This window comes from Thamnophis sirtalis, unplaced genomic scaffold, assembly GCF_051295495.1.
Source record: "Thamnophis sirtalis isolate CommonGarterSnake01/CBP01778 unplaced genomic scaffold, rThaSir2_p1.2 scaffold_3, whole genome shotgun sequence".
NCBI lineage: Eukaryota > Metazoa > Chordata > Lepidosauria > Squamata > Natricidae > Thamnophis > Thamnophis sirtalis.
This window is the reverse complement of record NW_028261383.1, coordinates 79,875,426-79,892,474: the sequence shown is the minus strand read 5'-3', so window position 1 is coordinate 79,892,474 and position 17,049 is coordinate 79,875,426. Positions and strand designations below refer to the sequence as shown.

Sequence of the window (17,049 nt, the reverse complement as noted above, 5' to 3'; positions counted from 1 at the left end):
TCCTCTAATGAATTGAAGTTAACCTCCACAGGACCAAAGTCCTTAGAATCGGAAGGATCAAGGGCTCATTGATAATCTTGCTAAGGTTAGGTTTGATCCTGCTGCTTCCATTCAGGAATAGCCTTCCTTCCTAGGGTTCAATCTCAGCCAAACCATAACAGCCTCCTGCCATCACTGACTAAATAACCATCAACTTTCTATAACACTCTGCCTTCATCTCCCAAATTTTGCAGGGAATTTAGAATTGTAAATTGTAATTGTCAGCATCAGCACCCCCAAAGAAATGCTGACCATTCCCAGATCCAACCCATTAAAAGATCACCTGATCACCTGAACAAGCAAGAAAGGGCATGTCACAATCAAGAAAATAGTGGAGTCATGCAACCTATCACTTAATCAGTGCACAGGTTGAGAGGTTACTCTGAGGAATTGCAGCTAACCCTCTGTTCCTATTGGGTTTTAGGTGAATTCTCTTTTCTGTAGAAAATAATTTGTAGTCCCATTTCAACTTGTTACTTTGATTTAACAGCTGCATTTGTTAAATTCCAAAAGTTACCAGGAAAATGTTTGATTTATACTTACCACTATTTGTTCTTCAGAAGCTGGAGATACATTGCTATCATCAAAGTAGTACCATTTTCCATTGATTTTATTCTTAGCATATGCAGTATCTGACAGGTAAACAAATGCAAAAGAAAAATATAATGCTTTAAAATACAGGCTGAGTTTTGCAAGCACAGATAGTCTCTAACATCGTTAAAAAAGCAGAAAGGAATTCCCTTTTACTACAGTTGGCAACCATTAATAAATAATTATATAAGAAAAACCCCTCAACACTTTAAAGAACCACAGGTGAGGGGAAAAAGGAAGCTTTACACTTTGATTTTTAAAAATATTACACAATCATTATATGCTTAATAGATTAAAAGTTAAACACATTCAGTAACAACTAGCAAACTGCCTGGATGCACTGTACACTTTTTCATGGGACCATCAGTGTTATGAAAACCGATTAAACTGATTAATTTAAATATCTGAAGATTCATAGCAATATTTTTATTGAAGATATATAACAAACAGCAGCTTCAGAAAAGGGGAACTTTATGATACAAAAAATACAGATAGTGGGGGGGGAGAGCAAGAGTTACTCACAGTGCCCTACACCCAAGCCTCCATAGTGATTGGAAACAGCAATTAAGTCATATACATATGGGCTTGCTGCTGGATCACAAACAAACTCAGACATGTTCAAATCCCTATAAAGAAGACACAAAGATTAATGTTGTGCCAAATAAAACATATGCTAATATGTTACACAAAAGACAATCTATTGGTATTTCCAAAACCAGTTTTGAAATTATTCAATCTGTTATTCAACTGTTATTACCAGCAAAAGTCACAATATTGCTGATTACCCACAATGTTCCTGAATAATTCTCTGATACATTTACACAGACACTACTGCTTCATTGTAGAAATATCGGTACTTCAATATAATCAGTTTATGGTAATATAGTCTCTTTTTTTGCTACAAACACATGAGCAACCATGGCAGGCTCTCTGAAGTAGTCACTGGAAAAATGTTAACAGGGCTGGGAAAGATATATTTATACTAAAAAAATTTGTTGTATTGTTACAAATAGTTACAGACAAAAGACATAGAGACATTGTGTGCAAATATTATTCTTCCAAGTAAGGTTACGGTTGAGAGGAAGCAAATTCTCACTGAGATTTAAAGAAATGCTCTTATACCTAGTATAATCTTTCCAAAATACTTTTCCACGAAAATATAGATACAGAGAACATATACTGACAAGGGCATGTTTGAGTTACAATTCTTAACATTACATAAAATCACAATGTGACCACAGACATGATTGTGTTTTTTCACTTTTTTTAAAATATGTATAATTAACCTGATACAGAGGAAAAATCAATTTCTGTTTCCAAGTATACTGACCAAGAGAAACATTTAATTTTTCATTTAACATACTGTGAGCATATTAGGAAAAACATTTTATTTAATTTGTTAAATTATATTATAAAGATATAAATTATTGAATTACCAGAGAATAATATGATTAGAAGAAAGTAACATTTTGCCAAATAAAATATAAATTTAGATTTGGTTCCAAAATACAGCCAGGTATTCCTCAGGTTAAAGATCTTTACTACAAGAATATGTGGACACTAACCATGAGATTCAGGTACCTTAACTGTTGGACTAGTGAGTTGCCAACTCAGAGTAATATAAAACAAAATTACCACAAATCTGAAAATCCAAACCAAAGTAGCTAAAAGGAACAGAAAGTGGAGCTATACAAAATTCCAGAGTAGAGGAACAAAGCAAAAAAGGAAAGGCATTCAGGACGATGCTGGCATCAAAAATCAGCAACAGGGTACTGTAATTATTTAAGTTGTAACAAGGCTACTTGGACCATGTATTCATAAGGATATCAGGTCTGACCATACCAATACATTTATGAAAATTTTACCTGATAGGGAAGTCAACTACCGTGTCAAGTTTATCTCTCCAATATCGATTGTATGAAAAGCGTTTTAAATGCACTACCAAAATGCGTGGCAATGACCAAAGATCAAATTTCTTAGTGGCTTGCTGATGTTTCTTGCAATTAGGACAATACCTGAAACAAATCAAATAGAAATTAAAACAAAAACAAAATTGTTTGGTGCATATATTAATTCACTTTATTGGAAGGGAATTAATACTTGTTTAATGGGACTTACAATTCCATAGATCTGGAAAAATATAGCAAGCTTAAGTAAACCAAATAAATCTTTTGGGATCAGATTTTAGTCCAGTTTTTCTGTATACCAGGGACGTCAAACTTGCAGTCTGCGGGCCGCATCACACACTAGCCACACTCACCCCCAGTTTAGCAATAGGGGGGAAAGTCGCAATACGTCAAGTGATGACATGAGTTTGACACCCCTGCTCTATACCTTACAGGAAGAAAACCTATGGGATTGCTTAGGGCTGGAATTATTTTTAAGATACACCAAAAATCCAGGAGCTTATATGTTGCATAATTGCCTAATTATTTGAAGAAATACTACAGAAAGAATAATCTATGGATAAAGTGTCCTGTACTGCTGTGAGAATGCAGAATACTTTGAGCAAAGGAAAAGAAATGCATAATATACACCATTATTCAGTGCATTTTCAAAAATCATTTTTAAGGGAAAGGAATATTAATTCATTCATAAGTGCTTGTCCTCTCACTAGTTCCCCAAATACCCTCAAATCCCATTTAAACTGGAAATAGCAGCAGAATCTACATTTACCAGAAAAATGTAATAAGAAATTTGTCCTCAAAACCAACATATATTGGGCTTGTTTTCAATAATTAATCTTATCTTGTCTGTACTTTTGCTGCTACTGATTTTATCATGGTTTCACTGAACCTTTTTTTATAAAAATATGACAAATGCTTTTATATTACATTAAAAGTTATGTTAATTATCAGTGGAGATTGCATTGTCTTATATTGTGAAGCTGTCTAGAACAAGTGCTTCTTAATACATGTTTGGAATATGTCTCAAATATATCACAAATGCACAGCTGTGGTGCCATGCAGTTTTCCTGCTGCATTTTTATTTTATTTTATATAGATTCCTAGAGACATTCTTAAAAATAATTACTGGCCATAGCTGAATGGTTTGTTTAGATATATTTGATATATTATGCTATCCTGCCCAGAAAAAATAATAATAAAGAGGATTTTTAGAAGCTAAAAAGAGTAGGGAGCAACTCCACCAGTTCACCTCATGGTACATCAATATAAGGCATTTGAGAATGTCTCTGACATGTTCTTGAAATTACAAATGTTCTAAAAGGGTTGGGGATCCTTGATTTACAAAGTAGATAGTAATGGCAGAGATTTATCTAAGAAAATAGGTCTGCTAGATCTACCAGAAATTAGAAGGGGAATAGGGATCACGTAATAGCCTCCTCTTCAGATGGAATATAATGTGGCTGAGGAAACACTACTGTCCTGCAGCACTAATGAAAGATAATCTTAAGGTACATGATCAGCTGTCTTATTTTTGCAGTGCCAACACAGCAATTCTCACAGATATGTAGATAAGGCTACTTTCATATATCAATGAAGAGTGGTCACATGCGATCCTGGTTGTCTGCTTTCTGAAATTGGGTGCTCCATTTGTAAGGAAGAATTGTATGTCAACATGCAACAGCAACATACAAAGATAATACTCAAGCACAAGCTATGAAATGCGGTTTAAAAAATAGTCAGTAGCAAAAACATACCAGGGATCATGTTCCCCAAGTGTCTCCATAGTTGTAAAAAGTTCTATACATTCTCTAAGGGCTACAGAAGTTTTCTTTTTTTGTGACTGAAACATACTGTTGTGTTTTTCAAATGCCTAAAAACACAAATGTATATTAAAAAGGAGAAAAAACAGACATTTCTAAAAAAGTAGTCAGGGTACACACACTTCACACATACAAAGCTACTGCACCATGGTAGTTGTAGTGACAACAACAAATGTAAATGCATACAAGCAGTTTTCATTTAGCAACTGCCTTCGATAGCAACCATTCACTAATCTAACTAATAACTGGTAGTAAAGAAAAATCCAGTGTGCACAATTAAACCTGAATTTCTATTCCTGACAATAACGCATGTCAGAGAGTAACACTGGGCTTGCTACACGAGAGAAATTTATTTAAACGAGATGGCAGCCACCAGCAATCTTAGCAGCATTTCTGTCTTAGTCACATGTTTACTTATTGACCGTGTCTTACTGTCCGTGTGACTTAGCCACCTTTTCCATAGAACCAATTATTGTTGCTTATCAACATGACAATTGGGAATGGAATTCCCATTATAAGCAGTGTGGTCATAAAGGAAGAAATCACACGGCCAAAGTGGATCACCATAGTTAAGCAAAAAATATTGGGGAAGGCAGATTTGCTTATCAGAAAACGATTGGAAAGGACACAGGTAACAATCAGATGATGGCAAGACACTGAAGCCATCATAAATATGAGTGGGTTGACAAGCATCTGGATTGTGATCATGTGACCATGATCACTTTGTTAGCCTTTGAGCCTGTAGAATGAGATGGATGGCATATAAATTTAATAAATAAACAAACTTCAAGAACAGATTGTAAGACACCTTTCTCAAGGCCATCGTATCTTTGAATTGATAAACAATCGTAAGTTGAGGACTATCTATATTAAAATCTTCATTTATAATTTAAAATAATTTTGATTAGGAACCATGAATAGGCATTTACATTGCAAGATTCCAATCTTCAATCAGCCCATTTATAGGAATAAAAAAGGCATATAAAAATAGGTTATCTGGTCAGAGAAGGAAAAGCAAAAACACTAATAAAATTCATATAATTGAGGATTGCAAGAAAATTACCATGTTGACTGTGGTAAGACAGAGACTTTCAATGCCTGCTTTAAAAAAGGAGCAATATCAATCACAATGGCAAAATAAATATATTTTTTTTGGGGGGGGGGAAATCCAATTACAAAATGTTCACTAAGCATACAAATACTCAATAAAATATGATCAGTTGCACGAACAAGCCTATCTATTCTGCAAAGCAATATTTTATGGTCATATTTATTTACAGAGCCTTTTAAGAAAAATATCAAATCAGAACATCATCATCTTGCCTAGATTTTTTTATAACAGGGATGAAGAAGTCCAACTAGTTCTGCCCTTTAAAAGGGAGACAAAAACATTAATCACCTGAGCTTCATGTTCATCAAAAAGCAGCTTCCGGGTGTCGGAATCCCAATCAATAGCAACAGTTGCATAGGCTGGAAAAAAAAAATCAATAGTCGCTCATAAAGTTATCACAAATGAAAAGTGCCCATAGTGACATTTTAAATTTTTTAAAAGATACGTACAACTCAGTTTGAGGATCTTCCCTTCTGTGGTAAGGCAGTTTACTTCTGATGTCCCGTAAGAATTCACAAAACTGAAAGTGAACAGCTGCTTTTTCTGGTGCTGCTTCCCTTCCACCTGCCCATCCCTCTCTTCAGACCGAGAAGCATCTGCATCTGGTATTTTCTGTTTGTTTTCTTCACTATCCTGATGCTCCATCTCTTCAGCATCACCTAGAATAAATATATTGCGAAGTGTGTTTCCTACTATATTTCAGATTTGCAAGTTCCCTTCTAAACTGAGAAGCATCTGATTCAAAATTACAATGAAGGTAACTTGATTATATTGGAGAGAGTTTGGACTAAATTTGACATGGTTTCAAGTATTTTAAAGATCAGCCAGACTTAGGTTTGTGATTTACAAAAAAGAAAAACATGTCAAAACATATTTAGATTTTAATCTAAATTTGGAGAATTTACCTTCAGATATATTGGTGAAGCCATTGCAAGTGTCATTGTCCAGACAAACATCAGAATATTCTTCTTTTAAATCAATTTTTACATAGCGTCTGAAAAATAATAGTTGGTCCATTATTGGGAAATCAGGCAAATCAATAACCAAAAATAATTAGTTCCAAAACTGATAGCAATGACTATTTATTACTCATTGTGAACACTGGCATTTAAATATATTAATATTAAATATTCATTGGTCTATATTGCTTTAAAGGAGGAATGGAAGTCTTATGGACAGGATTAGAACTGCAAGCAATAGTATAGTACAGAAAAACCCAGTATAACAGATGTGTATTATAACTTCACAATAGCTCATATCAAAATTGAAATAAAAACACTTTTAAATCTGTTTTGAAAATTGGGACGCTATATTAATGCAAAAGTTCCCAAGCTGCATCAAGAAATATGAAGAAATAGTCATCACATATTCTATTGTTTTGTGTTAAGTTTTTTTTAAAAGAACTTTTTAACTTTTCAACTATCAAATAGGCAGTGTTCAGTATAGAAATAATTCTACTTTGGTAATTTGTTGCAGTCAAAAGTGAAGTCAGTACATGATTCAATTCTACAATTGTTTTTATGACAGTTGTTAAATGAATCACATGGTCATAAATTCAAATTCAGCTTAACCAATGGGTATTTTTTTGTCAGAAAACAGCAAAAAGTGCCACAAAATATGTGACCACAGGATGCTGCAACCGATCATAAATGTGAGCAGGTTGCCCAGCAGCTGAAATGTGATCATATGTCCATGGGGATGGTGCAGCAGTCCTAACTTCGAGGATGGGTCTTTTTTCAAATCCATTGCATCTTTGAATGGTTGTTAAGTGCACTGTCAAACATTGAGGGCTATTTGTAATGCAGAATACTTCAAAGAATGTTTATAACCACATGAACAGTATGCCAAGATGTGACCTATACTCACCCAATTCGCTCCAATATAACATTGTATAAATACTCTATTGTGAGCTTGTGTTTGGGTACAGCTATGAGTAGCGGTTGGCCGTAAAGAACTGTCCCTGGGGTAGCACTAGATTGTCTTGCTTTCTTTTCTCTGAAGTAAACCGAGAGTGTGACACATTCAGCACTATCTTCAGTTGCTTTACAAACTTCATATCTGCAAGAAGAGAGAAGATCAAGAGCTGTTTATCATTCCAGGTGGAAGAACATATATTTAATTCATATGAAGCAGATTCCAACTGAAAGTCAGAAAAATATTTCTTAACTGTAGGAACAATTCAACAGAGTCATTCAGAAAAGTGCTATGTTGCTCTTTATTAAGATATATTCATGCATAAACTAGACAGAACCTATTATGAACATATGATCTTCCTTCTGATGCCATTTTAGTGGTACCTGACATTGGCCTAAAATGGTTCATTTTATTCCCTCACCACTTCTGAGACAGCTGGTCTAATAATTCAACACGTTTTCTGAAATCATGGTTTTCCCAATTACTTCTGACAGAGGCACTCTATTATACAGTAATTTTTGATAAAATTATATGTCAAGTATTAAGCTGAAGCTCCGTCTGTTCTATCTGCAGCTGGATTAAGAAATAGAGAACACATGTGTACTATTTTAGAGTAATACCTTGGTTATGATGTTAACTATCACCAAACAACTGGCCTGATATTCTACCTAGAGCCGAGTTCAGTTATAACAGTTCATAACCTCTATTCAGATGTGACTGCTCAAACAATCTACAGTTACCATTTGAACCTGCTGCCAAACCTCTATTGGTCTTCTCCTGTTCTAGAGGCTTTCTTTTTTCTTCAAGAGCTAAAAGTTGCTCGATACTTCCTTGTCCTTTTTAGTTCATATTATGAAGACGTTATTAACTATTTTCTCTTGAACAATTTGGAATGAAATGTGCACGCTTTGATTTTCAATAGTTACTATTTGTACTTTCAAAAAACTATTTTTTAAAAAAAACATTCTGCTTCCCCTCAAGGATTAAGTAGATGATGCCAATAATTTATATAATCATACTATTGTATTTCCCCTCTGCACCTAATTGTTATAGATCACATCTCCTATTTAATATCTACATAAAGCCCTGAAGAATGCTATCTGAGGATATTATCAATTTCAACTCTTGGTGACCTAACTAATGTACTCCTGGTTAGCTCTTCCACCTCAAAGTTATGGATGGGGATGCACTACCCCAGATAAAACCGGTGTATAATTTGGGGGGGGCTCCTGGAGTTGAAGTCTCACTTGAAGAGCAGGTGGCAACCATGGCTAGGAGGACCTTTGTACAAATTCATTTGGATCAGCAGCCCTGCTATATAGGCACTCATTCCTTAGTGAGTCCTTATCTGAATTATTTTGTACATGGAAATCATTCAAAAACTATAGCTGGTCCAGAATGCAGCAGTGTGCATAATTATGGGTGCACCTTGGTACACCCGTGTAGTATCGGTGCTACTATGCGAGGTGAGCTGCACTTTTTATGGTGGCTTCTGAATTTGGTTCAAGGTGTTGGTTGTCACCTTTAAAACCCTTCATGGCTCAGGAACAAAATATTTGAGAGACCATCTATCTCCAATTATTTTTACCCACCCTAAAAAGTCAGACAGGGTTAGCATATATCAGGTCCTGTCTATTAAATAGTTGCATCTCCCAGGACTCAGGACATGTGACTTCTATGAGGCTGAGCCTGCCTGGTGGAACAGCACATCTCCTGCTCCCAAGATTTGGATAGTGCTGACTATGCTGGCATTTAGAAAAGCCCCCCAAAATTGGCTCTTCTTTTGAGCACTGTGCCAAATTTAATTGTTAATGGTGTGGCCACTCAATCCAATCTGGGCAGTTTAACAAACAGTACAAAATGTGACAGGATCCTCAACTATAGTTAACTTGAGGAACCATATTAACTTGAGGAACAAAGCCAGGTCTTAAGGATTTTTTGGAATCCCAATAAAGTGGGTGCTTTCCATATATCTTTTGGATGTTGCTCCAGAGGATGGGGGCATGACACAAAAGGCATGTTTCCTCAATCCACAAGATGGAAGCATTTAACTGAATGACTTGGAGTGTACACCCTCAGCCTGAATGTACTGGACATACAGAAACAATTGGAAATAATATGGCTCAGTGTTATAATACTGTAATCCATTGTGGCTTGTTTAACAACCATAGTTTAGAAAGCATGATTTGGCACAGAATGTGAGCTTAGCAATACATATTTTGAGTGGTGAATATTATGGAGGAGGATGTTGCTCTTCATTCTCAAAATATTAATTCTCAAAATATCAAAAGGGTATTCAGTAAATAATTAATTATACAAAATAAATTTCAGAAGTCCAGATCAACCTATAGCTCATTATATGTTTCTGGCTGATGAAAATTCATTAATCTCTCAAAACAAAGACAAATTCAATCACATTTTTAACTAGAAAACTGTTGATATTTGACACTGAGTTAAATCCAAAAATGCTAGGGAATTTCTGAAAGTTTGGCATTCACACAAATAAATCATCAACAGACACATAGCACACCCTGCCCCATCTACATACCATTAAAAAAAAAAAACTACAATCAAAACTTGAAGGAAACAGCTGAGAGCACAGGCTTTTTATCAGCAGGAAAAAGCAACAGATTAACAAACAACCGATATAGAAACAATATCCTAATCAAGGAATTATGAATAATCAAACTACCCAGAGTGACTGCATCGGTAAGATAGCGGTAAAGAAATTAAAAAACAATAAAATAAAATAAAGAAATGAAATTAAATAATGAAATGCCAGGTGAGTAGTTACCAAACAATGAAATGTCTGCAAAGAAACAACCAAGCTCAAAGAATATTAAGACCCCAATAGTTGAACCCTTATCTATAACCCTGAATGATGTGAATTATCTGGACTCCTTTCAGTCAGGATTCAGGCATGGGATGGAAATGCCATTCGATGTATGTTTGGATGATCACTGTTGGGAGTGATTTAGGGGTAGTGTATCTGTTCTTGACCTCTCAGCAGCCTTCAATATCAGTGACCATGATATATCCTTCTGGACCGATTCCATGAAGAGGGAGTGAATGGCACAATAATGTGTTTTATGCAGGGCTGGTATGCAGGGTTCCATGGGGTATATTACTTTCTCCATTCCTGCAGTATTTGACGTCCACCTGAACTGCTAAGTGAGGTAACCATAGGGCGAGGTAGCATTGGTGTGGAGAATGATTGAGATTGGCTCTGCATTTTTGGGCTTTCTGGATCTAGGATTTTACCATTTTATGTACTGGAGGTAGTGGTGCTACCCCAGTCAGACTTGGTGCATAATCTGGGGGTCTTGTAGAATCACAATTCCTGCTCGAGGAGAAGGTGAACAAACATGGCTAGGAGAGCCCTTGTATAGTTTTGTGTTATACATCAGTTTTGCTCCTTCCTGGACCACAAGGCACTACTCACAGTTGTGGTCACCTCAAGAGTGGATTACTATAATATGTTTTACATGGAACCCTTGAAGAGCATCAGAAACTTTAGATAACGCCAAGTGTGGCTGCACAAACAGTTATGGGTGTCCCTAGCTAGCATGGCAGATATTGTACCTCTGTTCTGCAAGCTACACTGACTGACTGACTGACTGACTGACTGCTTCCAGGTTCACTTCAAGGAGCTAGTTTTGATCAGATTATTTGAGGGGCCACCTCTTCAGGATTATATCTAACTGCCCCATCAGATCCAGCAGAAGGGTTATATTGCCGGTCCTGTCAGCCAGAATTTCACCTGATGGGATTCAAAGATGTAGTCTTTGAAGGCCCTTGCCACTTGTTTTTTCATATAGCCTTGAGGATCCAATGGAGCAACATAGCTATATTATTCTTCTGCAATCTTGGCTTTTCATTTGTTTAATTGTTTTAACTATTGTTATATTGTTTTAATGGTTGTTGGTTGTCCACTGCATAAAGTCACATTCACTGACGCGGACATTTGTATAGATTTGCCAAACAAATTCTTCCCCATCAGAAATTATGCTTCAATTAGATTAGGATCACATTTCCAACAACGGATAAGGGAAGTACAGGTAGCCCTTACTGATCATTCATTTAGCAACCATTTGAAGTTACAACAGTGCTGAAAAAATAGCTTTAAAGCCATTTACAAATATTTACCACCTTTGTGGTGTCCCTAAGTAACATGATAACCATTATAATCAGTACAGAATGTCCTATGCCTGGCCTGTTTTTTCTTTTTCCCTTCCTCTGCAGAGCAGATTGGAAAGAAAGGGATTGTAAGAAAATAAAGTATAAGCCCTTTAGAGTTAAAAGCAATGCAATCATGCTGGCAGCCCAAGGCTAGAAGTCATAGATGTGCTATGCAAACAGACTACAGTACTCCCTTGAAATCTCCTCTCCAATCTTTCCAACAATACTATCTTCCTATATCTTTCTCTCCAATCTCTCCACGCGTGAGAGAGGGTTAGTGGGGGGAAAAGCAAACAATTTCTTTAGGCATTCTCTCATTTGCCTGACATTCCCTCATAGCATAGCAATAGCATTTAGACAAACACTGCCTCATAGAGCTCATGGGGCTATCTCCCCCCATTGCCTCTTGGAGCAGAGAAACTGAAGAGGAAGATATTTCAAGAGAGTAAACTGTTTCATCTTTTACACATCAAAAACAATGCAACCACATTGGCAGTGGGAAAGTATCAGACGAACAAGAGATTTGCTACAAAAATTACTAGCTTGTGTCCCTCCCCAGAGAAGAGAGATTGGAGAGAAAGGGATTTCATGTATACATCCGAACTAAACTATGGTGTTTCTCTGTGTCATATAATACATGTATAATTTCATATTTATTTATTTATTTTGTCATGTTTATGTAGTGTATATTGGAGGTGGTGACCTTTTGAGAGCAGTATGCAATGAAATTTCATTTTAATGTATGCCGATTAGTGTACATTCAAAGTGACAATAAAGCTATTTTATTCTAATTCTATTCTTATTTCTAGCCAGAAAGCACAGTCATGATTACTGATTTCCCACTTAAAGATTGCTTTGCTTAGCAGCCGAGTTGCTGGCCACAATTAGGATTGTTATGCAAAGACTACCTGTAGAATTTTCTCTGGGTTAATTCTGTTTCAGGATGCATAAATTAAGGAAACAACATTCCTAGCAACATATTCTATCCTAGCTGTACATTCCCCATAAAATACATAGATGCAGATTATAGAAAGATAGAACGCAAGAGCAGAAAGGTAACTTTTATATTTTAGATACTAAATTAAAATGTCAATAGCTGCTGAATCATCTATTATTCACATATTTCTGAAAATACTGAATAGGTAAAGTAGATAACATGAGAAAATATGGCATTCATTGGTGAAGTTTTATAAATTAAAGATGACCTGCAAGCCATTTTGACAAAATGTAATCAATTCTAAGCATATGTGCTGAATACCTCCATCATCCAGGCTAAAATATCCAAAAGCACTCCTCATGTTCCAATGCCAAATAAAAGATGAAAAGAAGAAAACAACAACAAAGAAGTTGTATGCTTGGGCAATGCAATTTGACAGACACTTACCTGACCCCTTGTAGCCTAGCCCCATGCTCCAGCAGGATCCTTGGTGATTTATGTCATCACCATGATGGCACATGCTGGGGCGTTACATCGGAGCAGGAGCCTAGTGGGGCTGGACATCATGGAACCTAAGGGGAAAAAAAATAAGTGTCCAGCTGTGTGCTGAATGCCTATCTTAGTTTAGCCTGGAGGAATTCAGCACAAGCAACCCAAATTGATTAATTTTGTCAAACTGATTTGCAGATCATCTTTAATACTATCATGTAGTGAGACCACACTTGGAATACTGCATATAGTTCTGCTCACCACGATACTGAAACGATGCTGAGACTCTAGAAAATGTGTAGAGAAGACCAACAAAGATGATAAAGGGTCTGGAGGCTAAATCGTATGAACAGTTGAAGGAGCTACATACGTCTAGCCAACTGGAAAAAAAACAATTAGAGGGGAGACATGATAATTGTCTTCCAATACTTGAGTGACTGTCACGGAAAAGAGAATTAAAAGCACCAGAAGACAGGACAAGAAGTAATAGATAGAAGCTTGTTAAAGAGAGATCCAACCTAGAAATAAGGAGAAACATTCTGATAGTGAGAACAATTAATCAATGGAACAGCTTGCCTCCTGGTTTTGCTAGTTCTGAATTCAATATTTGTACAGGTAATCCTTTACTTATAGACACAATTGGAACTGGGATTTCTATCACCATATGAGATCAAAAACTCAGACATCACATGACCGCATCGCTTAGTGACCACAATCCCACTATGCCCAGCTGCTGTTAATTTAGAATTGCGGATTATTAAATGGATGGAGTTCCAGGTAAGTAGCATGGAGTGCCTGCAGGGATATTAGGGAGGTCATGGGAGGCCTGGCATACACCATTTGTGAGTTGGCTACAGTGCAGCAGTGTTGAGCCTCTACTTCAGTCCCAGGGCTGTTGCTGTCACTGAAAAACGCCACCTTAATCCCCACACTGTGACCAGTCATGCCATGCCATGCCAGCACCATTGTGCAAAGCCCAAGTTGCCCTTGCTGCCCCACGCTCCACACACCCTGCTGCTCCCTGCTAATCTTTATCACCTCACATTGATTGTGCACCCCATTCCTATGCTTGGATCTAGCCCGACTAGATAAATTAGTGAGAGAATCTACTCTATAAGAAGCCTAATAATAATAATACTTTTGTTAAAAGTGGCTATAACAACAGAATCTTGCAAGTCTGATTGTGCCATATCTCTTCCCTTTCTTATGCCCACCTGAATTAGGTAGATATCAGACTGAGCTGCTACACTTTCTGCTTGTTTGGGACTTAAAACTCTTACCACTTTGGTAAGGGATCTGTCCTTCGTTACTTTCCACACTAGCTTTGCAAAAGGGTTTGTGACTGACTACAACTGGGACTAAGGTTTTAAATGAGTTTTGGCATTGTGCATAAGCAATAGAGATTAAATACCTAGGAGGATAGGAATTACTAAATTAATGAAATACAGAAAAACTATTAACAGGTTTCTAAACTATAAGTTTACATGTGCTTAGAAACAAAAAGATATTTTGGATTCTAAACTATGATTGGACAAAATTGTTAAATCAAGTATTTAATCCAAATGAATAAAAACAAAATATACATCTTTATTAATACATACAAAATAAAGGAAAACAGAACATAGTGTTTTGAATTTCCTCCTAGATCTTAAAATTTATAAGATAATTTCCATTTGTAGGACTTCAATCAATATATTAAGAAAAAACACATTCTGGTGAATTTGTATTGTTTGTTTCCCTAAACTGATAGTTCAAAAAGCATTTTCAAAAAAGTAACTGGCAGATTTTAGGTGTGCTAGATGCAATAAAGTTCTGCTTCATCAGAAGATTTAAATATCCATAGAAAACATCACTGAAAGAATCTATGGAAAACAGTATATTATTTCATGTCTTTTGAGACTTAAGAGCATTAGTTTGTTTAGTCATAATATGGTTTAGGCAACAACTATTCATTGGGGAGAGCAGATGCTTCACTTAATGGTCGTCATGACATGATGTCTTACCTTGAGGACTACCTGTAGCACCAAAAAGTTCAACTGTAGTTTTGTAGTTCAACTGATCATTTTTAATGCAGAAAATTGAAGCCTCAGGCTAATCATTTTCCATTTACTGAAAGAACTAAACTGCTCATGTTGAGTTGGAGATATTACTATTGTTATTATAGTAATGGAAAGGTCCAAAAAAAAACTCTGTGGGATATTATATACAAATAATAAAACACATACAGGTAGTCCTTGACTTACAACTATTTGTTTAGTGACCATTCAAAGTTACAATGGCCATTTTTTGGACAGGTTTCTATAAATTATTTCATAGAAAATGGGTGACATATTAGTCTGCACAAATAGGATCAATAATTGTTCATTTCTTAGATCTTCATAGTAAAGAAAAGAAAATCCTAATCACAACATCTAACCTTCTTGCCTACACATAGAAACTTTTCCAACTCTCCCTTATATAATGAAATTGATCACTACTCTAATAGACTGAATTTGAATTTGTATGAAATGAATACAAAATACTATGCCAAACTAATTTGTACCACAGCAATGGATTCATTACTACATTCTTCTCCAAAGTAAATATAACACTATATTCACATGCTTTGTTTCAAAATATAATACATATTTACAGTTTTATAATCCTTTGAATATAATATTCAGCAACTAAATAAATGAATAGAAATATATGCTCACACGCGCAAAGATAATTGATAGTGAAAGATATAATGTGAAATGATTACTGAACTTACATTAGTATTTTAACTATGATGTAAAATTTCATTTTCTTCCAAAATATTTCATCTTTGAATGCTGTGTGTATAAACTAAACACTTTTCAGTTGTCAGTTTCCTACAATTCTGAGTGCCGATTTTTGCTCTGATTTACAAAAAACACTTTATTTGTTGGAATTTAAGAGTCATTATAGCTCAAAAACTTTAAAAATCCTAATATTATTACTGTAATAATCAATATGAACCTTATCCTAGGAGATCACTAAGTAAAGAGCATGCAATACAGGCCAAATTTTCTTTTATCAGTGCCTACTAGTCAAGAATAATGCAGCTAATTTTCCTAGCATCTATTTTTTCTAGATGTTTGATTACTCACACAAATATATTGTCCTTTGGCATAATATGAGTTAAACCTTCATCCATTTGGAAAATTTTCTGGAATCTGTGATTATAGACCTCTGTCACCACCATCTAAAATAGCAAACAGTTGAAGAACACTAATTAGAAAGTAGATGAAGTGTTCAATACTTGCCAGTATTGAGATACTTATATAAAAGTGGTTCACAGAATGCAAATTAAACAGAATTCAAATATAAGAAGTCTTTCTCTTTGTTTTTGCCATAAAAATACATATAAAAATTGAAAAAACACTGTAATTGTTTCAAAAGGTTTAAGGGTATGATGAAAAACAGATGCTGGAAGGCATATAATATCAATTGATATTATATCAAATAATAATGATATAATGACATATCATTAAATCAAAAATTTGAGTTTGATAAATATTACTAGGTATCTGAAAAGGGAAAGTGGTTTCTGATTCTGCCAAAATATTGCAGTTTATAGATTCAAATAGCTATTTTTTAAAAAAAATTGTATCAGTATAGCTTGGTTTACAAAGCAGACTGAAATGGGCTTGTAGAAGCAGATAGCAGTAAGATTAACAATAGTAGGGTTCCAACTTGGCTATATTCTAACATTTCTGGATCTTCTCCCAGAAAAATCATAATGTTCAAGTTCTGCAAAATTATTTTTGCCCATCAGAAGCTACTGAGTACTATATTTCTTTCAACTACCAATTAAGAGAGAAATGATAATTATAACTCTGGTTCAAACATGCTTCTCAAAAGAATAAAATGTTAAGATTTCTTACTGGATTAGCATGTAATAAGAAGCTTTTATTTTTTGTTATCAATTTAACAATTCTTAATAGAAAGCAAAACAGATTAACAATTCTGAACAATCTGTTTCAAATCAGTAAAACATTATCTTGTCTATTCTCAACAGAAAAACAGACTTCCTGTATATATTTTCTATTTATTTACACT

The 17,049-nt window shown here is 35.3% G+C and overlaps 1 protein-coding gene across 2 annotated transcripts in view; it reads right to left on the bottom strand.

The window, feature by feature from the left end:
- The window catches only part of USP4 (ubiquitin specific peptidase 4), a 41,115-nt gene that overhangs the window by 2,107 nt on the left and 21,959 nt on the right, over positions 1-17,049 (bottom strand). The window contains exons 13-21 of one of the 2 annotated variants that reach the window (XM_087709280.1): positions 16,098-16,192; positions 7,335-7,526; positions 6,374-6,462; positions 5,918-6,127; positions 5,757-5,827; positions 4,292-4,407; positions 2,496-2,645; positions 1,153-1,256; positions 583-671 (exon numbers count right to left, since the gene is read on the bottom strand). In XM_087709280.1, coding sequence (XP_087565406.1) covers positions 583-671; positions 1,153-1,256; positions 2,496-2,645; positions 4,292-4,407; positions 5,757-5,827; positions 5,918-6,127; positions 6,374-6,462; positions 7,335-7,526; positions 16,098-16,192 — 1,116 coding nt within the window. The remainder of the gene's footprint in view (positions 1-582; positions 672-1,152; positions 1,257-2,495; positions 2,646-4,291; positions 4,408-5,756; positions 5,828-5,917; positions 6,128-6,373; positions 6,463-7,334; positions 7,527-16,097; positions 16,193-17,049) is intronic. The other variant, XR_015695923.1, reaches the window with a different exon arrangement.